The sequence below is a fragment of the Scyliorhinus canicula genome, chromosome 7, assembly GCF_902713615.1.
Source record: "Scyliorhinus canicula chromosome 7, sScyCan1.1, whole genome shotgun sequence".
Classification (NCBI taxonomy): domain Eukaryota; kingdom Metazoa; phylum Chordata; class Chondrichthyes; order Carcharhiniformes; family Scyliorhinidae; genus Scyliorhinus; species Scyliorhinus canicula.
Genome location: NC_052152.1, coordinates 172,490,845 through 172,514,845, shown reverse-complemented (window position 1 = coordinate 172,514,845; position 24,001 = coordinate 172,490,845). Strand labels below are relative to the sequence as shown.

The following is a 24,001-nucleotide window of genomic DNA, read 5'->3' as shown; positions in this document are numbered from 1 at the left end:
GATGGCCGGTGCAGACACGATGGGCCGAAGGGCCTCTTTCTGTGCTGTAAAATTCTATGAACAATGGGAGGCAGAGGGAAGACCAAAGGCAAGGAACCTGGACCCCAGTGAGGTTGCATGAAAACCTCACAAACAATGGGGAGGGGGGAAAGGGACACTACATAATTTACTGGAAGTGGGTGGATGAAGACTCCAGAAGTGGTGGGAGAGAGTTGAATCAAAGAACAGATTTCTGCCTGAGGCTTTTTCTTCTGGATTGCTGAAATTATGCAGGGTCTGGTGAAGGCAGGTAGGCTGGAGAGAGTGACAGGCATGTCTGCTGGATTGGTATTTAAATATCGCCGGGACCTCGGCTGAGGGGGTCGGGGGGGGAGGTGGCCGAATCAACTGCCGGCCCCCCAGGAGAGTCGGATACAAACTCACTTGTGCATAATTAATAAACTTCCAAATGCTGAATCTGGTGTGGGTTCCCGCTATTCTGGTCGGCGGGACGGGCATCACCAGAGCTGACCATCACCGCACTTAATCTCAAAATGGGAAAATCCCACCCTTGGTCTTTTCAAAGCTGATGCATAGACCAACCTTGGTGCCTCTACTCTCAAGAAGAGTAGTCGTGTCTTGGAGCACACGTGATTCTTCGGCCAGCGATGTTGCCTGTAAAATTCAGGTTCGTCAACCGGTGGTTATGGCATGAGATGCCAAAATATGCACCCACCATTGATTCCGCATCATTAATTCAAGGAGCAAGAGGAAAAGGAATTGGGAGACTATCCCAATTTGCCACCATCCTGTGATGATGTTGAAAGAGTCCTCGGTGCCTGTGCTGGTCTTGGTGCAGCAGCTAAAATTTCCAAATCAGACTTCAAAAGAGCTATCAAGACCCTGAAGGAAAACAAGCCACCTGAGATCAACGAGATACCAGAATTAAGGCAATGATACTGTCACAACAGAGCTCACAGACCTGTTCAATATGAACTTGACGGCAGGGGATGTCCCAGGTGACAAGAGACGAGGAATAACCATGAATCTGTCAAAGATAGGGGCCGCGATTCTCCCAAAGGGAGACAAAGTGCCGACGCCGGAGTGAAAACCGGAGTGTTTCACTCCGGCGTCGGAGGCCGCTCCTCGCCCCGTATTCTCCCACCTCCAGGGAGCTAGGAGCGGCGGCGTGTCAATCTTGCGCGCCGGGCCTTGACGCTTGCGTCAAAGCGGCGCCGCCTGAATGATGCGGCTGGCGGCGCCTAAATGACGTCACCTGCGCATGCGCGGGTTGGCCGGCACCAACCCATGCATGCGCAATTGACGTCTTCCCCTCCGCTGCCCCGCAAGACATGGAGGATTGATCTTGCGGGGCGGCGGAGGGAAAAGAGTGCGTCTTTCAGAGATGCCGGCCCGACGATCGGTGGGCACCGATCGCGGGCCAGACCCCTCCTGAGCACCCCCCTGGTACTCGATTCTCCCTCCGCCCCCCACAGGCCCCACATGTAGCGGTCATGCGCTGTTCATGCTGGCAGCGACCAGGTGTGGTTGGCGCCGGTGTGAACCGGTCGTATTAGGCAGGCCGCTCGGGCCATCCGGGCCGGGGAATCACCGCTCGGGGGGGGGCTGGGGTGGGAGAATCGCATGCGGGTGCCAGGGTGGCGTGGCGTGATTCACCCGGCACTCCCGCGATTCTCCCACCCGGCGTTGTGGTCGGGGAATCGCGCCCAGGGAACCTCTCAGCGATGGCAACAACTGGAAGGACGTAACACTATTGTCCATGTCTGGCAAGGCCTTCAGCGCAGTACTACCCAATAGATTGAAAGAAGACATAGATGGCACTCTTTGTGAAGAACAGGCAAGTTTCCAGGGTGGCACACCATGCTAAAAAGCAGAACTTTGGGCTCAGGAGCATCATAGAGCAAAGCATAGGGTATCAGAGGCCACCTTCTTTTATAAGCTTCATTGATTTTAAGAGGTCCTTTGATAGCAACCGTCGGCTGTCACTCTGGTACATCTCAAGACACAACAGCACCCCATCGAGGTATATTAACATTTTCAAAGCCTAATATCACAACTCCATCTGCTGCATCGAGATTTTGCATTAAACCGAATATAATCACATAGCCCTCTGTGTAAGATCTATCGTTTCTTTCAATGTTTTTATTGCATGGTAACTTTCGGACAGAATTAAAGACTTCTACAGGAAATAATGTGCGTAATGACTGAGAGATCCCACACTCTGTTTCACACTGTAAAATTACAAAAATAAATGAAGACGTCAACTCAATTTCAGTAAAAGATCTTCAATTTTCCTCTAAAGTCACTTTCATTGAAATTAATTTTCCCTTACCCTCTTAATATCAGGGACTAAATCATCTTTATTTCTCCTTCTGGTCCAAAGTTTGGATAGTTCATCCTCTGCAATTTCCTGGAGATGAAACACAGCTACTTGTGCAGATCTTCGGCGGATGCGCCCACTTGGTGTTTTCTCAAACAAATTCTCAAAGTCTTCCTCAACTGATTTCTGATCAGAATCTTCAGTTGCCTATACGATATTTTGTTGGAATTGTTATTATCAGCATAGCGGTTAAAAAGAAGCAACGCGTCCTTCCCTCCCTTTTTACAATCAAATGAATTGATACATGACAACAGAGGTTAATGACTGCAAAGAAGAAGGAATGTAACTTATGCAAGCATGAATCTTCCTTGAATTATGCAGTTGAGAATAAAGAATGATGACAAGAATAATGAGTTTAGAAAATGTCCTGTTCTTTTAAACAGGCACACATAGTTGTGTCATCAGGGGCTAAGGTGGGAAAGAATTTATAAAGAAAATACATGAAAGAAGTGGAATTAACTGTGCAGATCTTGGTACAAATTGTAAAAATGCTGGAAATTCTCAGCAGGTCTGGCAGCATCTGTAAGGAGAGAAAAGAGCTAACGTTTCGAGTCCAGGTGACCCTTTGTCAAAGCTTTGTCAGCTTTGACAAAGGGTCATCTGGACTCAAAACATTAGCTCTTTTTCCAGCATTTTTTCTCTTTGGTTTCAGATTCCAGCATCCGCGGTAATTTGCTTTTATCCATGGTACAAATTGTACTTGATAAATTGATTTTTGTACATTTTATTAATCTGTATACATAGCTTGTTGCAACTTAAAGAGATCCCATCCTTGCTTAAATTTTGGGAATGTATATTTGATAGAAATATTCATTGATTATTGAGAAAAATATACTTGTCAAGAAATTTTAGTCATAAATCAATGTAAAGTTAGATGTTCAAATTAATTGCCGCAGTCAACACTGGAGTGTTAACCTAAATGATGCACTCTTGTCCTGGAGTATGGCTTAAATCAATACATTCCTCACTCAAAAGACTATTGCCAATTCAGTCAAGGTGACACTTATTTATGTTTCTGTTGTAAGGACAAAGGTTTATTTAGTGACCACAGACGAGTCCGAGATGAGTGGATAACAGAAACTAGTTTTATTACAAAGTTTACGATACTCTCCAGATCCCAGCCGAGTCTGAGGCATCGGTACCAAAACCGGCCGACCTTTATATTACAGACTACTAGAGTGTCCAAGGGCTCCCCGCCCCTCAGCTGGCCAGCTCGTATTTAACGAGGCTCACGGGGAGGCTAATTACTTCTATCCCGTAGGTCTTATGCGGGTTATAACACTTTAGCAATGTAAACTCAGTGCTGCCAAAAGCAAAAGCTTCCTATACTGTTCACAGAATCAGTATTTGTTCAGTGACAGTCCCCATGTCCTAAAGGAAAAATGTTGCAGGTTCAAGCCACACTTAAGCACATCACCTAGGCTGACACTCGACTGCAGCACTGAAGGAGTGCAGCACTGTTGGGAATAGTAGAGATTTTTAAGCTGATGCCTTGCATTAAAGATTGCGAGGCATCATTCAAAGCGAAGCAGGGAAGTTCTCACAATTCCCTAACTGGCATTCACTACTCAATCAACATCAATAAACTAGATTAACCAGTCATTTATTTCATGCCTTTTTGTGATTCTGTACTGCGATCAAATTGACTAATATAATTCTCTACAATACAATACTTCAAATGTACTTAATTAACTGTGAAGCCCATGAGAACATCCTGAATACTGTATAAATGCAAGTTCTTTCTTTAGGCGATTAACTCCTAATAGTAGCCTTAATCATCGACAAAGACATTCATAAAAAACACCAGATAAATGCTTAGGTGTACAGAGGACAAATTTAAAGAAATGTTTGCATCATAATGTATGCACAGTGCCCATAAAAAGCATAAGAGAAATGAAAAGATTTAAAATGATATATTATTTGAGAATCATGAATTGGCTAAGATCAAACGTAGGATCAAGCATGAGATCAGGTGTAATGCCTGTTCTTGACAGCTTGGATCTATCCTTTCGAGGGAGCCATGAATTGGATTGAATTTGAATTCGTTTTTGGAGCAAGCATGGAGATGGATTAGCTGCTCATTGTAACTCTGAGAAAGGAGTAAGTTTTGTTTATAAATCATGAAATCTTACCATTGTATGCTCTGACTTTACATGATAGTCATGACCAGCCTTCGATTTATACTCCTTTTCACAATGCTCACAAATGAAAACAGCTTTTTCGATATCTGCTGGTTCTTTCCCACATCTTTTTAGATGGTACTGGTAGCCCATTAGGCTGGCAAATGTAGCCGTGCAGCCCTAGGTAAACATTAATTACAAATATCATGTGCTAAATCAAGCAGCAGGGGCATATCCAACTTCTCAAATTACTCTGGCATAGAGCTGTTACATATATTTCCATAATAGTATCCAATTAAGAACTGCCAAATGCTGAAAGAGCATAAATCTCCAAAGGGTAAATTTGACCAATCTATGTGCTTAGCACAGAATTTCTCCCACTGCATGCACACATAAAAAGAAAGTCACGCGTGAGTTTTTATAGTTTTCCATTATGTGCTTCCAACAAAGAAGACTCTATACCAGGGATGCTTAGTTGTAAAATTGATCCAAATAACCATACAAAAAAAACTTTGGGAATAAAGCTTTAACCTTCCGATATTAATATTTAGAATGTATTTAACCTCATTAGGACACTTCAATTTTCCCATTTGCTTAAGTACTCTCCGGAGCCTTTCACGCTCCTGCTGTTCGTCTAGCAGCTTCTCTGCATTCATCACAGGCTGTAAGATATGAGACAAGAAAATGCTGTTTTATTAGTTCAGAAATGTCATCAGGTCCCTTATATCGCTGCATAGCAAAGAGCCTCATGTGCTGAAAGCTCATGTTCGGAAATTCTGCACACCTTCGATTTCCTAATATGCATGCCCAGCCGGGAATATTCCTCATTGGGTTCCAATGTTTGTGAAATAAAACCTTGGCTGTTAAACTGGGATAACAGCTTTAATTAGTGCAATCAAGAATTGAGGTCGTTTACTCACCTTATTGTTGTGCTCTGCCATTGTGTGATACTTCAGCCCAGCTTTCGATTTGAACTGCTTCGCACAATGTTGACACTTCAAAGCATCCTGCAGCTGCAAACAGTAGAGAGGGGTCAATCTTTCTCAATTGATAAAACACTGCTCGATACCATATAATCTTAGTCAGTCATCTTAGAAAATTAACTTTTATATGAAGAAACCTTCAGAAAAAAAGCACTGCCTAAAATAAATGGTTTCTAAAACACCTGGTTAATGTGAAAATATATATATTATATATCACATTTTAAAAGTTGTGAAAGTCTGATGTAACACGGGGCAGCACAGTAGCATAGTGGTTAGCCCAGTTGCTTCACAGTTCCAGGGTCCCAGGCTCCATTCCCAGCTTGGGTCACTGTCTGTGTGGAGTCTGCACGTTCTCCCAGTGTCTGCGTGGGTTTCCTTCGGGTGCTCCGGTTTCCTCCTACAGTCCAAAGATGCACAGGTTAGGTGGATTGGCCATGATAAATTCCCCTTAGTGTCCAAAATGGTTAGGTGGGGTTACTAGGTTACCGGGATAAAGGGGATAGTGTGAAGGCGTGGGCTGAAGTAGGGTGCCCTTTCCAAGGGCTGGTGCAGACTCGATGGGCTGAATGGCCTCCTTCTGCACTATAAATTCTATGATTCTATGAAAACACCATGTAAGTGAGATTCCCCGATGTCTTCACTGGATTACACCAGTGCGTTTGATCCTGCTCAGCTTTCATTAAGGAGGTGGATATTCAGATCGTAGAATCACCCGAGATAGAACATAGAACATAGAACAGTACAGCACAGAACAGGCCCTTCGGCCCTCGATGTTGTGCCGAGCAATGATCACCCTACTTAAACCCACGTAACCCGTATACCCGTAACCCAACAATCCCCCCATTAACCTTACACTATGGGCAATTTAGCATGGCCAATCCACCTAACCCGCACATCTTTGGACTGTGGGAGGAAACCGGAGCACCCGGAGGAAACCCACGCACACACGGGGAGGACGTGCAGACTCCACACAGACAGTGACCCAGCCGGGAATCGAACCTGGGACCCTGGAGCTGTGAAGCATTGATGCTAACCACCATGCTACCATGAGGCCCCATACACAGTAATTGTTTTCTGTGGTCAGCAAAATAGAAAAAGGACTGCGCATAATCCCACATAATCCCAAAAGGAGCTGAGAAAAAAATTTCCTCGTACAGACGGCAGTTGGAATTTTCTGGAGAGCCCTTTTATTAACTACACATCGGACAGCTGCTCAAAAAAAAGAAATGTTAAAGGAGACAGGATTGGATTGGGAAATGTATACCTGCACAGATCAGAACGGTACAAGGCTACCTTCTATGAGTGAAAAGTTATGTCAGCTGTTCCCCTTGATTTCCTCACTTGAAGTCCATTCTCACACATTTATAATCCAAGCATAACGTGCGCAAAAATGGACGACGGGTGAGGAGATGAGAGGAAACAGCTGAAACGGGCAACACTGCTAAATGTCCAGACTGATGCAACAGGAACAGCACTTCAGCAAGGTAAATACATCCTCTGGTGTTGAACAGCATACAGACTTGCATTGTCAAGGCTTACACATGTACTTGAATATGGGACCAGAGGGTGGCAAACACCTCTCTATGCGAAGAGTGAAAGATTTTTGGGAACAAGGAGATAAGAAATATTTGTTGAGCAACATGTTACATGAGAGAAATATATAACGGCTGAAAAACATTCAAAAACGGTTTCAAAAACAGCTCAGATGATTGAAAATCTTCCCTTGAAGGCGATCACTTAGGTGTGTAAGTTTAATAACTGCCAGAAAATCAAAACATGAATGTTAATGATGTATGATATTCAAAATGTCCTGTTAAACAATCAAACAAAAAATAAAGAATTAAACTTATATTAAATTATCTGTAAACATTTGCTCCCTCTTTAAAATCTGAGAGAATTATTATATAGTGGTGCCAAAAATAGCTCACAATTAATCAGTAGATTGTACTCCGAGGGGCTATTTGGCAATAATTCTGAACAGAAGTACTTCAAGTATTAGCTGAGTTAACAGATTATGGGCGCGATTCAGCGGACTCAATTTAAAGTCCACTGAACGGTGCGTTTAGCGGGGGTGTTGCTTAGCGGCTGCAGGACCAAGAAACATCCCACTATCCAATGGCACTTTGCTGTTTTATTTTGGCATCGGGGAGTTTCTCCCCGCCGAGCTTCATCGGGGCACCATTTTGTCCGGTAGTCTCAATCTTCTCCCCACCCCCTTTCAGGCCCCATGCTCTTTTGACCACCCTCCCTCCCCCCCATTCCAACCTTTGGGAGGCCCCCGGGAACCTTCTACCTGGCATGGTCCGCACCAGGGCGCCAGTGCTAAGGTGCCCAGGTGCCAGTTGGCATGCCAAGCTGCCACTCTGTCCTGACCCCGATTCCCCAGAGGTCTCCAATAGCCTGGGAGACCGCTCCAGGTGATGTTATGCCTGTTCCACATTTTGTATGGACTGGTACTAAATGGCACCTGCGAAGTCTCCCAAGCATGACCGTTGAGTCCCGGGTGAGCCGCAAGGCTAATTTAAATATGCAGATCTGGATCTCGCACTAGTGCGGAGCGAGTAGGGTGGCTCGCGATCGGCCCGGTGCAAAGCCCGATTTGGGGCACACGGGCGGCTCACCCATTATACCCGGATCCACGCCAGGCACAACAGAGTCGCTGAATCGTGCCCTGTGTCTCGAGTCATAGGTTTTGGGTTCAGGCCTTAATTCAGAATATCAGCATATAATCTCAACTGGCACTTCAGTGAAGAGCTGAGGGAGTGCTGCATTATCAGAAATGCGGTTCTTCAGATGATATGTTAAACTGTAGCCCCAACTGATTATACTGGTTAATGTATAAGATTCCATATAACTATTCAAATGCCTGCATTTTTGCACAGGGGGAGAGGGTCCCTAGCGTAGTCAATATGGTGGTGGAGGCCCAATTCTGGAAGTCCTGCCCTCAACCATGTTTGTCATGGAGAGAACGGGGGCGGCTTGTACTTCACATCTGTAGTTCATGGATGCAACTGCACATGTAAGAGTGCAACTGCCATTATCAGATCCAATTTTCATTAGTGGGATGTCCACAACACATCTTGTGTAATTTAAACATATCAGGAGGAAATCTAAAGTTAGCACAGTTCGTTGGAGAGGTAAGCTACATCTTTGAAGATGCAGGGTACCCTTTTTGATACATCTTTGGAAGAGGTAAAGTGCCCTGTAGTAAAGATTAAGTGCTCTTTGGGATTGTTAAAGGTAGACATGAAGGTGGGTAAAAGGTAGATAAACTCATTGGAACTGTCAAGCTCACTGGAATTGACAAGTGAGCTGTCAAGCTATGAAGGATTATAAATCTCCTGCCTTTTAAATATTTGAAAAAAACTCTGCAGTGTTAACAAAAATTCATCTATTGAAATAAGCTTGCAGGTTATAATTGTAGGATTAATGCTACCTTTCACAACCCATTCCTACTCAGTCTACTCGTCAGCATTGGTAAAGTGATTGAAGGGGTCATCAACAGTACTATCAAGTGGAACTTGTTGAGAAATAACTTGCTCACTGGTGCTCAGTTTGAATACTGGCAGGGTCACTCAGCTCCTAACCTCATTGCAGCCTTGGTTCAAACATGGACAAAAGAGCTGAACTCCAGATATGAGGGGAGAGTGACTGCCCTTAGCAATGAGGTGGGGAGGGAGAGACCAGCGTTATGTTTAGGGGCTGTTTAGCACAGGGCTAAATCGCTGGCTTTGAAAGCAGACCAAGCAGGCCAGCAGCACAGTTTGATTCCCGTAACAGCCTACCCGAACAGGCGCCGGAATGTGGCGACTAGGGGCTTTTCACAGTAACTTCATTTGAAGCCTACTCGTGACAATAAGCGATTTTCATTTCATTTTTTATTTCATGTCTGTGGCTTGGGGAGGGGGGAGGGGTTAGAGCTGATAATTGTTAGGTGGGGAGAGAGAGAGTGAGCGATAGCTCAATGATTGTTGGAGGGTTGGGTGAGAGAGAGAACCTGATGATTGTGGAGTGGGAGGTGAGGAGAGAGAACCCAATGAATGCGAGGGGGTGAAGAGAGCCCGAAGATTGTAGGAGGGGGAGACCAGCAGACTGGCAGCGAAAACCCCGCCCAATCATTCTTTTTTTCTTCAGAGATGATTCAGATCTGTAGTGAAAAGTGGTTTGTGTAGCAGGAGAGCTACACACCTGTTTCCAGTCTGAGCCTGACACTTTGAAAAAATATGGTAAGATGTGGCCCCATGGAACTGACCATGTTGTTTATTTCAAAGATAAAGGACCTGAACTTTCTTGGAGTCGCAATCAGCATTGTATTTCTGCTCTGCTCCCATTTTCTTTCCTTAATTTTCCCAGCCTGTCTCACTCAGCCTCCTGACTCAGGCGAGTGCAGTGTGTCCTCAGGACCGAGAGTTGAAGTGCAGCTGAGTCGAAAGGAAGGAGGGCATGCCCCCTTTTTTTCCTGATACTCACCTGCTCTTACCCAGGTATGTTTAATGGTCCATTGAAATTTAAGGGTCCTTGACAGGCCAGGGAGAAGTTATGTGTCTAAGGTAAGTGGATACAAATTGGGGGATGGGGAGATTGAAGGTGGGAGGGCTGGTTGTTCAGAGGTCAGGAGGTTGGAGGTCTGGAAATTGGAGTTGTGGCCTTGGAGTGGGGGGAAGCCAGGCATCGGAAGTGGGGGAGGTGGGATATGCGGGCCCTGGGTCAGCTCATTTTGGGCCTCAGCAGGAGGGGACAGGTGGGGGTGAGAGTCAGGTTTGGTGGGATTGGGTGGAAGTCACCTCATGGAGGTGGGGAGGAATCCTATGCGGAGGAAGTCAGGGGGTGGGAGGAGACCCCTGAGATGTCAGCAGGCTGGTGGAGTCTCGTGGGGTGGCTTGAGTTGGGGGGTGTGGGGATTCCCTTGGGGGGGTCGAGGGTATTGGGAGCTCAGAATGGGTCTGTACAATAGTTACCCAGAAGTTAGAAGTGGTTTTAATCCTTCTAACGTTTTCTTTTTTTTTATAAATTTAGATTACCCAATTATTTTTTCCAATTAAGGGGCAATTTAGCGTGGCCAATCCACCTACTCTGCACATTTTTGGGTTGTGGGGGTGAAACCCATGCAGACACGGAGAGAATGTGCAAACTCCACACGGACAGTGACCCAGAGCCGGGATCGAACCTGGGACCTCAGCGTCGTGAGGCGATTGTGCTAACCACTAGGCCACCGTGCTGCCCTCCTTCTAACTTTTTCTGGGTAACTACTGGTGTAACCCACTTGGAACTAGCTATGATTTGCAATTTAAGTCACATTTTCAGATGGTTCCCAGTGCAGGCCAATTGCCCAAGGGAAGTTTGCACTTCTGGCATAATTACAGTGCAGACCCTTAGCTTTGAATGTCTGAAGGGGATACCCCAGCACATCTTTGGGCTCCCCCCACATCCCAATATGATGCTGGGAGCTTGGAAGTTACTTTGTTACAGAGGTCTAAGATCTAGCACAAGTGGTACAGCTAAATATGCCTTTTTGATGCTGTCCTCTTTCCTGATGATGGCTCACGTAATTTATTAATTTAGGTCAACATCTTATACTTTCATTGGTGCCATTGCCCACACATCTTCAATGACATCGGACTTTGCTTGAAGTGTCCTTCTGGAATTCAGAAGCCAAGGGCCAGACAAGGGCCACCTTAGTTCTAAGAGGTTCATGATACCATAAGCAGAGACAAGCAGGACAGACATTCTTAGCCTTCAGGTAACACACGGCGTAGCACCACAAAAGGCTTAAAAAAGCACAAAGAAACACTGGAGTAGAGATGGTGATAGAAAGAAGCACTTCTTGTAACTATATGAAAGTCACTTTGTGAAATGAAGTCCACTGATCTGAGGTATGCCTGTTCTTTGCTTTTTTTTATATTTGAGAGGATGTTTGCAATGAGACAAATATTCAAAAGGACAATTGCCTCTTTGAGAAGATTTCACCAAGGGAGCTGCATGGTATATAGACTTAGCTCTTTTCTCTTGCAGCTCTGTGACTCTATTTCTTCTCTTGTTCTGTGTATGTGAATTACCATAATGGTAAGGGCTTCATGATAGCAAGATGGAAAACAAAGATTTCCCTGATGTCACTGCGGAATGCAGCTTATTGGTTCACTTCTTAGTTGTACGGCTGATTGAAGTCAGTTTGCAATTACTCCAGTCAAAGCTGATGTTCCAGATGAAGTTTATCGACAGTCATAGCCTGTGAGCTCAACCACTTCCTGGTTTGACAAGGCCTGTGGGTAACTTAGCTCTTAAATTAGGTGCTATTCCTCCATAAATGGGTGAATTTCCGAGCCAGTAGATTTTACCTTCATTATCTTTTGTTTTAAATATTTTATTAGGGTATTTGCAATTTTTATAATAAAAACAATAACAGCGACGTAAACATGGTACAATAAACATTTCCACCCCATCACAATCTTCACACACCCCAACCATAAAACAACAGGCTGACCCCCCCCCCCCCCCCCCCTCTCGTTTGGCATTCTGCTTCTGCTGACATTTAAATTTTGCCTGAGAAAGATGACGAACGGCTGCCACCTCCGGGTGAACTCTAACAGTGACCCTCTTAAGGCGAATTTTATTTTCTCGAGACTGAGAAACCCAGCCATGTCACTCACCCAGGTCTCTACACTTGGGGGCTTCGAGTCCCTCCACATTAATAAGATTCGTCTCCGGGCTACCAGGGAGGCAAAAGCCAAGACGACGGCCTCTTTCGCCCCCTGGACACTCCAAAGATCGCCACCTCCGGACTCGGCACCACCCGTGTTTTGAGTACCGTGGACATTGCCTTAGCGAAACCCTGCCAAAACCCTCTGAGCTTCGGGCATGCCCAAAACATGTGGACATGATTTGCTGGGCTTCCCATGCACCTCGCACCAAAAAACTTGGACATTCGGGCCACCAGCATGTGTGCCCGGTGGACTACCTTGAATTTTATCAGGCTAAGCCTGGCACATGATTAGGATGTGTTAACCCTGCTTAGGGCATCCGCCCACATACCTGCCTCTATCTCTCCCCCTACCTCGGTGCCTTCATTATCCTGTCATTTGCAGACATGCACCATGGGGACAGGCTCATCCTCTGCTGACACAAAATTCTACTGGAATGTTGTGTGCCTCTTAGAATTGATGTTAACTCTGCTGCATTTATATGTACCTCAAATGACAGAACTACTCGGTTTCTGCCCTGGATCCTCTACAACCCCGTAAAAATAGCGGAATTATTGATCATATGCATAATCAAATCTTCCATACCTCTTTGCAGATTTCCAAGTGTTTCTTCAAACCTGCTACAGTCTTTCTGTGCACAGTCATACAGTTTGGACAGACAACCTCTCCTTTCTCTGTAATCTCCTGATGCCACTTATCTTCCTGGCTTCCTGTTATCAATAGTACCAGTATAAAATTAGATGCAAAAAAATGAAAGATCTACCCGTAGAATATTTACTGCATATAACACATTTCCTGTAATAATAATAATATTTTTTTATTATTGTCACAAGTAGGCTTACATTAACACTGCAATTAAGTTATTGTGAAAATCCCCTTGTCGCCACACTATGGCACCTGTTCGGGCACACTGAGGGAGAATTCAGAATGTCGAATTCACCTAACAAGCACGTATTTTCTCTTTGGAGCGGAGGAGGATGAGAGGCGACTTAATAGAGGCTTATAAGATGATGAGGGGGATAGATAGAGTGGACGTTCAGAGACTATTTCCTCGGGTGGGTGAAGCTGTTACAAGGGGGCATAACTATAAGATTCAGGGTGGGAGATATAGGAGGGATGTCCGAGGTAGGTTCTTTACTCAGAGAGTGGTTAGGGTGTGGAATGGACTGCCTGCTGTGATAGTGGAGTCGGACACTTTAGGAACTTTCAAGCGGTTATTGGATAGGCATATGAAGCACACCAGAATGACAGGGAGTGGGATAGCTTGATCTTGGTTTCGGACAATGCTCGGCACAACATCGAGGGCCGAAGGGCCTGTTCTGTGCTGTACTGTTCTATGTTCTATGTCTTTTGAGACTTGTGGAAGGAAACCGGAGCACCCGGACGAAACCCACGCAGATGCGGGGAGAACGTAGTCTCCGCACAGACAGTGACACAAGCCGGGAATCGAACCAGGGTCCCTCGCCCTGTGACGCAACAGTGATAACCATTGTGCTACAGAGCCGCTCTCATACTATTCATACAATGTAACGTTGTTTGGAATCTCCGAACATTAGGAGTCTAATGCTAATCAAAACAGTGGACATTTTCAATTCCATTCTAGCATAAGAGAGCTTTTACCTCAACCACAGTTTACAATCTCTATTACAACTGTTTAAAGCTATTAATTTTACTGGCCTCTATAGGTATTCATACTGTAAGATGCCACTAAAATACAGCTCTTTGCAGCAGTCAGATTTTGCAATGCTTAATGCTGCCACTGCACTGGCTGCTAGAGATCAAAGCATTGGGAAGCAGTCGCATTCAGCCGAGTGAAAACGCATCTTAGAAGCCCGAAAATTCTTTTTCCAGACTGATAAATCCATTAAATCAAAGCAGCCCTTTTTTAATAGCTGTGGGGGATGATTTTACCTCTGTCAGCTCAGTGGAATTCAGGAAAGCAGTTAAAATGGCTGACTTCCCATGGGCCACAATTTTATCCTGTTCTTTTGACGAGGCAAACGGTGGGAAATGGAGCAAAAGAGAATTAAATCCTTCCTTAAATATGACTGCCTTCTTCCCTTGGCACGATCGGGCCTTGATTGCAATTCTTTTTTTTGAAAAATATTTTATTGAGGCATTTATATTATAAATTTTAACACAATGGACAACCGCACACCCCAAAACCAGCCAACATGGCTCACATAAATAACACCACAAAATAAATTCACCACCAACCCGCCCCAACCTTGTCCGCCTCCTCCTGCCACCGCTTTTTAACACCATCCACCACCCCCCTCTTGACAGCTCAGTTCCTTCCAAGTCAATAAACCCTTCAGGGTCGATAAACCCTTCCATCGAGCCCCTCAGGGCGAACATAATTTTCTCAAGCCTGAGAAACCCAGCCATGTCATCGCCCACACCCCTGGCTTCGGGGGTTCTGAGTCCCTCCATGCTAGCAAGATTTGTCTCCAGGCTACCAGGGAGGCAAAGGCCAAGACATCAACCTCTTTCGCCTCCTGTACTCCCGGGTCTTCTGACACACCAAAAATCGGCACCTCTGGACTCGGAACCACCCTTACCTTCAGTACCTCCGACATAAGAACATAAGAACTAGGAGCAGGAGTAGGCCATCTGGCCCCTCAAGCCTGCTCCACCATTTGATGAGATCATGGCTGATCCTTTGTGGACTCAGCTCCACTTTCCGGCCCAAACACCATAACCCTTAATCCCTTTATTCTTCAAAAAACTATCTATCTTTACCTTAAAAACATGTAATGAAGGAGCCTCAACTGCTTCACTGGGCAAGGAATTCCATAGATTTACAACCCTTTGGGTGAAGAAGTTCCTCCTAAACTCAGTCCTAAATCTACTTCCCCTTATTTTGAGTCTATGCCCCCTATTTCTGCTTTTATCCGCCAGTGGAAACAACCTGCCCGCATCTATCCTATCTATTCCCTTCTTAATTTTAAATGTTTCTATAAGATCTCCCCCTCATCCTTCTAAATTCCAATGAGTACAGTCCCAGTCTACTCAACCTCTCCTCGTAATCCAACCCCTTCAGCTCTGGGATTAACCTAGTGAATCTCTGCACACCCTCCAGTGCCAGTACGTCCTTTCTCAAGTAAGGAGACCAAAACTGAACACAATACTCCAGGTGTGGCCTCACTAACACCTGGATTGGATTTGTTTGTCACGTGTACCGAGGTACAGTGAAAAGTATTTTTTTTTAAAATAATAATTGCAGCATAACCTCCCTAGTCTTAAACTCCATCCCTCTAGCAATGACGTCGCCAAACCCCTGCCAGAATTCCCCAAGCATCGGACAGGCCCAAAATATATGGACATGATTCGCGGGACTACCTGCACACCGCCTACACCAAAGAGCTAGATCCGCCTTTAATCTCTTTAAATGTGTGAACACATGAGCGCTTTTTTAAAAAAAGTGTACCCAATTATGTTTTTTGCCAATTAAGGGGCAATTTAGCGTGCCCATCCACCTAACCTGCACATCTTTGGGTTGTGGGGGTGAAACCTACGCTGACATGGGGAGAATGTGCAAACCCCTCACGGACAGTAACCCAGGGCCGCGATTCGAACCCGGGTCCTCAGCCCCATAGGCAGCAGTGCTAACCACTGTGCCATGTGCCGCCCCTTACACGAGCCCTCTAGACCGGCCCATTCAACCCTCTCACATTCCATGTGAACAGCATGGTGGGCAGCCTGGTTGGAGACCACCCTGCCCCCCCCCCACCCCACCACCACCTGCCGATCAGCCATAACCCCTCCTGGGCCAGTCTCCAGCACGCGTCCTCTTGGCCGGCTCCGCATCCAGGTCCTGGTACACATGCAGCTCGCTGCCCTTCCGGGTACAACGCATCACCTGCCTGGCCCACCTCAGGATCCGCTCCTTGTCAAGGAACCGGTGCAGGCGCACCACCATTGCCCTCGTCGACTCGTTCCCCTATGGCTTCCTCACCCGTGCCTTGTGCGTCTGGTCCCCTTCCAACGGTCGTCCAAATGCCCCCTCAACCACCAACTTCTCGAACATCTGACCCACATACAAGCCAGCGTCTGCTCCCTTGCTGTCCTTCGGCAGTCCCACGATCCTCAAATTCTGCCTTCGGGACTGGTTCTCCAAGTCCTCCACCTTCTCCTGCAGCCGCCTCTGATTATCCCGCATCATCCCTAACTCGGCCGCCATTGAGGCAAACTGTTCCTCGTGCTACCCCAAAATCTTCTCCACCTTCTGGATCGCCTGGCTCTGGGCCTCCAGCCTCGTTTCCAGGTGGTTGATCCTCGCCTCTATCGGGTCCACCACCCTCGCCAGGTATTCCAGATTCTCCTTCCTCTGTTGGTGAACTTCTCGTTCAGGAATCCCACCAGCTGCCCCATCGACCATTGAGAGGGGAGGGCCGATTCCTGACCCTCTGCCATCTTCTCCTGTGTCACAGGTGCAACTCCAACGTGCTCCTTTCTTTGAAGACCACTTCTGGTCCACAAATCGATCGACCGGTGGGACATTCTCTCCTTCCCCCCACTCCTGCACACTTTTTTGATCAATACATCCACCCGTTAGCTGGGGTAAAGGTCCAAAAATACCACCATGAGCGGGAACCACCAAATGTGCGACCACTCACACCATGGCCACGGCCTGAAGTCCGTCTGCAATTCTGACATCTCTGCAAGGTACTCATCATGGCCTCTCAGCCAGGTTAACCTGGTGGCAAGCAGCTCAAGGAGCCTGTGAGCTGCAGGCACGGTTAGTTATTAAAAAAATTCTCTTTTGTTTCTTGCCACTAGCTGGGAAATAGAACTTTCCTGCTTTCCCTGAGCTCTTACAGCAGGGCCTCCAGAGAGAACCTGGGGCCTGCTCAGGCTCTTGTTACAGCACTGCAACAGTGAACTCAGAAGGGAATGCTTTAACTATGCCTCAGGCTGATCCCCTGGAAATTACACTCCAGAAGTGGGTGGGTTTCTGGTGTGCCAGTAAATCAGATTAAAATAACCCAAGCCTGCTTTTGGCGGCAGTCCTGAATTCAACTCCACGTTTGTAATTGTGATACTGTTATATTAGTGTTTTCAGCTGTGAGCTCCAGCAAAACAACAAAAATACAGGCTGGTTCCTCTGTAGAAATCTATGGAATATTGGGCTGAATTTTATCAGTAGCTAAGAAATCCAGCCAGTCCAGAACCAAAACCCGAACTTGACCCCTCTCCAGCAGGTTGCATTTTACCAGTGGAGGTCTGACGACTGTCCCATTGCCGATGGCAGCCTTCCTCCCAGAGTTGTCGGCCCAATCATAGCGTCAGTAACTTGGCAGAGCTAGCAGTAGAGATGACCACTGCTGCAGCTGGAGTGTGTAGGAGAGGGCGCCTCAATACTGAGGCACACTCAAAGACAAGATAGGTTTTTCCTTTAATCTTGCCAGGACCAGGCAGCCAGGCCCTGGCGATTGAGGGCAATCATTGTTCCATTGGCTGTGGTATGGCTGCCGGGACAAGTCATTGCCGCTGAGGGGCCAACCTTACGTCCAGCAACCCAGGAATCCACCAAGATTTACGCGGGAGTCTCCAGCTGGCTATGGCCCCCCTCTGATGTTGGTAAAAAAACTGATGGGGCATAAAATGGCACGATTCGGACCGCAATTTCTCGGCACTTTGGAAAGTAAAAATGCTGTGCCTGTGGTGCGAAGCATTTGATTCGCCCACCCCAGGTTTAAATGAGCAGTTCTCTCAAGGGGCCACTGCATTTAAGCAGCTCCACAGAATTTGCTCACAGCCAACCCAGGAGGATCTCAGCGAAGAAGCTCCACGGAGGAGGCCTCCACCCATCTGCTTGATGCTGAAGAGGAGTGAATGGGAGCAATCGACCCTCAGGCTGGCAGGAACCCCACCAGCAAGATCAAGAAACCCACCAGGGAGATGGTGGCAGTGCTGGTCAGTGGCAGCACCCTCCAAAAGCTGAGGAGGGTGCAATGCTGCAAGAACATGACTACCAACTTTGTTCTGCCATGGGGAAGCTCCATGTATCCTCTCTGCACTCAAACTCGCCGTCACTCCTCGGAATGTAACTTCGACCCCACGTGCTGCCACCTAGGAGGGCCTAAGCACCTGATTTCCCACAAGCTTCTTTACACTCCCCGGACACCTCGCCTCACAACCCTCCCTTGCTCACTCGCTGTGCCGACACATGCTGGGTTTCATCGACATCTGACCCGCCAGGCAGCCAGCTAACATCATCCCCGTTGTGTTCCTGCAGGATAAGCTTGCTCACAACTGCCTCAAGTGACAGAAGACAGGAGGTGGGATGTCAGAGCTGAGGATTCTGTATCCTTTTGAGGACAGAGCCTGGAGCTGGCAGGCGGGCCTGTGCTGAGAGCGAGGCGGTCCTGTGAGAGAAAAGTGAGAAGTCACCTCATGTTCATCCAGATGACCAAACTCAAATGAGTTCTGTACATCCCAGATAATTGCTTTCGCTATGTACGAATACCATTTCTTTCCTTGCAGCAACATTACCCAATCAGCGTGGCTCATCCACCAGCAGGGTCCGCCCGCCACCGTCAACGTGACCGGGAGGAGATGTCGGAGGAAGATATCAAAGATGCGTCATAGCTATCACCCGCCAGCGCAGAGACACACACCTCAGCGGATGATCTTAGCAGATAGGTATCTGGGTCACTATCTGGTGAGCACCACGCTGCTTCTGATGTACATCAGGTGGAGGCAGAAATGACCCTACAATTGGACAGTTGGAGGTCTGCTAGATTCCAGGACTCAGCTAAGCCCCAGCCAGGTCTGTGCCTCTGGCCACATTTGTCCCTCAGCTGCTTGAAATGCAAAAGCACAGCCAGAAATACCAGGAGGACGTATGTGTTAGTAGAGTTCCTCCAACTGCAAGGCCAAATGGAGGAGTTCCAAAGTCTTCTGTCACAGGAGGTTATTCTGGCAATGCATGGCACCCAGGCCAACACTGCGAGGGCAGTGTCTGCAGTGGAAAGCCTGGAGCTTAAGGTCAAACCCATGGCAGGAGAACTCAGAAGCATGGCTTAGTCCCTGAGGGTCATGGCTGAGGGCTTCAACTGCATGGTTCAGACAATGGTGGGTCTCCTGGATTGGCAGTGCCAGATGACATTGAGGCTTCTGGAGCTCACTCCAGCTGCCACTCCATCCCATGGAATAACTCAGGGGCCCATGAGCACACATGAGGTGGAGAATCCACTGGAACGCTTCCTGGAGAACTTCCACCAGGAGACCGTGAGAGTGCCCAGCCAATCTGCATCCGCCTTCCTGAGACTGGCGCGACTCAGGCACAGCAGGCTGGACAGGGCGGCATAACGGCAGTGCCACCTGAAAGTAGGCCGGGGCCCTCTCCGACTCGGCCCTCCAAAGTATACATACCACGGACATCTCCGGTAACAGGGCTTGGAAGACAGCAGGCTGCCTCCACCTTTGATGTGCATCCTGGAGACACACCTCGATGTGGTGTGATGGTGAGCAAGGCTAAGAGATTGTAGGGGCACAGCATGGCACAGGATAAGAGATTGTAGGGGCACAGCATGGCACAAGATAAGAGATTGTAGGGGCACAGCATGGCACAGGGGAAGAGATTGTAGGGGCACAGCATGGCACAGGGGAAGTGAAGCATTAGTAGTTGGGGGACATTGTCACTTGTAGAATCATAGAATTTACAGTGCAGAAGGAGGCCATTCAACCCATCGCATTTGCAACGGCCCTTGGAAAGAGCACCCTACCTAAGCCCACACCTCCACCCTATCCCTACACCTCTATCCTATCCCCGTAACCCCACCTTACGTTTTTTGGACACTAAGGGCAATTTAGCATAGCCAATCCACCGAACCTGCACATCTTTGGACTGTGGGAGGAAACCCAAGCACCCGGAGGAAACCAACACAGTTGTCATAATTTGCTCAGCACTTTAATGCCTCTGAATGTTTAAACCACCTCCCAACGGCGTGGCGCTTCTCCCCATCGGGACACCCGGTGCATCAGTGAACCGCTACACCACCAGACAGTTAGGCCCTCTCAAAGTGAACATTTCATTCGCAATATTGGGACTCAGGCATGATTCTGTCAACTCTTTAGCATTCTTGCATCGATCCTGACGTGGGCAAGATAAAAAGCTTCAGCAACATGACTCTCTTTTCATCAATAAATAACTTTAATACTTTAGTTCCACAATGTTGCTGAATCATTTTGGAAGGGATTAAAGACTGAACTTTTAAATGTCTTGTTTTACCTGGTAAATACGTGACAGCTTCTTTTTTAACGTGAACTCCCAAAGGCTTCCTTTGCAATTCTTCGGTGCTTGCGTTGTTATTTTTCTTCTTGCCTCTGCCCCTTCCCTTGTCATCTGGTTTTGACAGGCCTTTAATTAACAAAGTAATTAATTCAGGGAGCATAATAGAACCACCACAGGAAAATCACTGTCCTTCATCCAACACAACAACAATGAATTAGTCCCTTTGCTATGTTAAGGGCTTTTTTTAGCCTCCATGACCAGATATCATTTTTATCAGACCTATTTGTTAATCTTCTTCGGATTCATCTTGCTGCGTCATGTAATGATATAACATTTAAGTTGTTCATTTCAGAGCTTTTTACTTACAAACTTCAGTTCAAAGTTGACTCTTTACCCACCAACAAGTAGGGGACGAGGGGTCAAAAGAAAACTATTAAACTCCCCTTGCCACGAGTCAATGAAAAATCCCACAGCAACACAGAAATCAAGGAGGCATAAATGAACTCAAACTTGGTGGTGAATGCGTAAAAAGAAAATTTAATTTTTTTAAAATGATGAAAAATATTTAAATACAAAACAACTTCCTGAGAAAGTTTACCCTATCCATTTAAAATGGGATTTCCTAAAGTTGGAGGGGGAGCTCGGGTGATAAATTCACCAACATGTTCCAGCTCTGAAGAAAAGTCATGCAGACTCGAAACATTAACACTATTTGTTCTCTCCACAGATGCTGCCAGACTTGCTGAGCGTTTACAGCTTTTTCTGTTTTTATTTCAGATTTCCAGCATCCGCAGCATTTTGCTTTGGTGTTATTACTGTATAATTTCATAATGTTTCTCAAATGTGACGCAGTTCAACTAGATTATCCAAACTGGTTTTTAATTACCTTTTAATCCAAAGGTTCCGGATATAGATGGCTGCTCCCCTGTAAATTTCTTAGGTGTCTTCTGTTTCCTTCCTGGCTCAAAGAGATTATTGCAAAATATCAGACTCAATAACTTAATTTTTGGAAGCAATCTGCTTTTTACCTAAGGAGTACTCAAGTATGATTTGGGAATTGATGGTCAAAATATTTTAACATAAAAAATTAGAGCTTCTGGTATTTGGTTAACAAAAACTTGTCAGCATGACATTCCTTTGTCTATCTTACTAGATGAGTCACGTTATTTAAAACAAACCATCTTGAAATAACATAGAAAAGTCAAATGAATGCGTTGAAGATTTTTCCACCAACATCATCAATGTTGACTGTGATTTTTGGTTTCTTTGGGATTGATTTTGTGGAACAATATTTCTCACCTAACATTTTGGTTTCAGACAAGTCAATTGCATTTCCTGTGATTCAAGAAGAGCGGGCTATCATTTCCCGAAATCTTGGAGAGGGGCTAAAAGACAACTCACTTTTGACCTCTCTCCAAATTTTTCTGTTCCCCTCCCACATGACGATGCCTGCTGCTGGTGGGACCAGAAAATTTAATGTCGATTGACAAGATTTATGGGCCAGAAAAGTGATATTGAATGCACTAACAGGAACATTGTGGCATACTTATTATTTTCTTCATTACAAGGAGTCTGATCGAATTAAATAAAAACACAGCAAAGAAATCTATTAATCTTACAATGCTTGCTGACTTAACATTTGCGAAATAAACTTGTTTATTGATTTTCATTGACCGACGTCTTTCTAAAATGTTAATAAGTCCACCATTTGGGAGACGAGAGAAGCACATGTAGGAGACTTGCGAGATTACAGTGGCCAGTTCACACAGCAAGATGAATTCATTATCTGACCCAAGACACATGGGGCGGGTCTCTCCCATCCCACGGCAGAATGTCCACTCCGCCGTAAACGCAGTCACGTTTTATGACGGCGTGAACGGACCGCTGCCAGGAGTAATTCTGGCCCCTACAGGGGGCCAGCACGGCGCTGGAGCAGTTCACACCACTCCAGCTGCCAATCTCGGCATGAACTGGGCGCCGCGGGATCTGCGCATGCGCGGTGGTCTCCTTCAACGCGCCGGCCCCGACGCAACATGGCTCAGGGCTACAGGGGACGGCGCGTAGGAAAAGAGGCCGGGGTGCAGAGAAGCCAGCCTGCTGATCGATAGGTCCCGAATGCGGGACAGGACTGGCGTGTTTGGCGTGGTGCCGGCCTCGGGCAGCTGGAATCGGCGGGATCGCCTGGATGGGCCGAGCGGCTGCGCGGATATGACAGAGTTCCACCACCGCCAGTTGCTGCCGGCGGGAACACTGCGCAAAAGGTCGTGGGTAGCCTGTGGGGGTGGGGCTCCAATGGGGTCTGGCCCGCGATCGGGGCCCACCGATTGGCAGGCCGGCCTCTCCCCTCCCGGGCCTACTTTCCTGCGCGGGCGGTCCCTGAACACCGACGCCATGTTGAGGAGGGGCCGGTGCGCTAAAGAAGTCCCCCGTGCATGCGCAGGTTGGCGCAGCCCAACTGCGCATGCGCGGGTTGGCCCGGTGCCCATTTGGTGCTGGGAAGGGAAGCTGGAACGGCGTGAACTGCTCCAGCGCCGTGCTTGCCCCGTGTGGGGGCCAGAATCCGTCATCCCCGTGCCCATTTCGCGCCGTCGCGTTTCACGACGGCGCGAACACTTGGGCTCCGTTTTGGAGAATCGCCCCCACTGAAAGGACAAATTGAAATCAAAATGAAGGCATCTAAGAGAAAGCATTGTTTGGGAGAAGATTCTAAAGCATCTTTTTTTCTGAGAGTAATTTAGAAACAATTGTGTGGAAGTTAAGAGTTCCAGTGAGACCAGTTAGTTCAAAATGTGCTAAGTGTCTGGAGTGGATTTGATGAGAAATCAATAGAAGTTCTATTGAGTGGCACCTGTCTCTTGGTTTCAGGGTGTAATGTATCTGATCACAGTTGGCCTGTTGGACTACATACTTACTGAGATCATTACAGTACAAGATACATTTTGGAACTTGTGTTTCCCTTGAAAATCTGTGCGTATTCCTGAAGATGTTCATGAGGTGAAGGAGTATTGTATTGTAGTCAATCTTTTCATGTTTAATAAATGCTTTATTCTTTTGTTAAAAGTTAATTGGCAGTCCTGTGACTCTAATCATGCATGTTTCGTAGGAAATCGATAAAGGTTATGGGGCGCGATTCTCCGAACTCGCGGAAAATCGCGAAGTTCACCCGTGAAAACGGCCGAATTTGCCGACAGTCCGACACGGCCCCGTTCCCGAGGTATTTACGCACGGGAAATGGGCTAGGAACGGGGCCACGGCAATTACGTTCCAGATGACATCGGAACGCGGCGACGCCTCGAACACGGCCGCGTGACGCCGCCCAACGTCGTAAAAAGGCGCGGGCGAGCACAGGAACGGGACGGGAAACATGTCGGAGCCACGGAGGGCAGCGCCGAGGTTTGCTGAGGCCGACATAGAAACGCTCCTCGATGAGGTGGAGCAGAGGAGGGGCATCATCTGCCCGATAAGAGGGCATCGCCACCCTGCAAGCGTGGTGCGCCAGGCCTGGCGAGAGGTGGCTGCTGCCGTGAGTGCTGTGGGGCAGACCCTTCGCTCTGGGGAGCAGTGCCGTAAAAATCTGC

General features: G+C 47.0%; 1 protein-coding gene across 5 annotated transcripts in view; it reads right to left on the bottom strand.

Moving 5' to 3' along the window:
- Nucleotides 1-24,001, bottom strand: part of znf512b (zinc finger protein 512B) — a 165,865-nt gene that overhangs the window by 26,066 nt on the left and 115,798 nt on the right. For 4 of the 5 annotated variants that reach the window (XM_038803292.1, XM_038803293.1, XM_038803295.1 and 1 more), the window contains exons 7-13: nt 21,310-21,381; nt 20,421-20,549; nt 12,767-12,891; nt 5,421-5,513; nt 5,064-5,162; nt 4,513-4,680; nt 2,333-2,527 (exon numbers count right to left, since the gene is read on the bottom strand). In XM_038803292.1, the coding sequence (XP_038659220.1) occupies nt 2,333-2,527; nt 4,513-4,680; nt 5,064-5,162; nt 5,421-5,513; nt 12,767-12,891; nt 20,421-20,549; nt 21,310-21,381 (881 nt within the window). The remainder of the gene's footprint in view (nt 1-2,332; nt 2,528-4,512; nt 4,681-5,063; nt 5,163-5,420; nt 5,514-12,766; nt 12,892-20,420; nt 20,550-21,309; nt 21,382-24,001) is intronic. The other variant, XM_038803294.1, reaches the window with a different exon arrangement.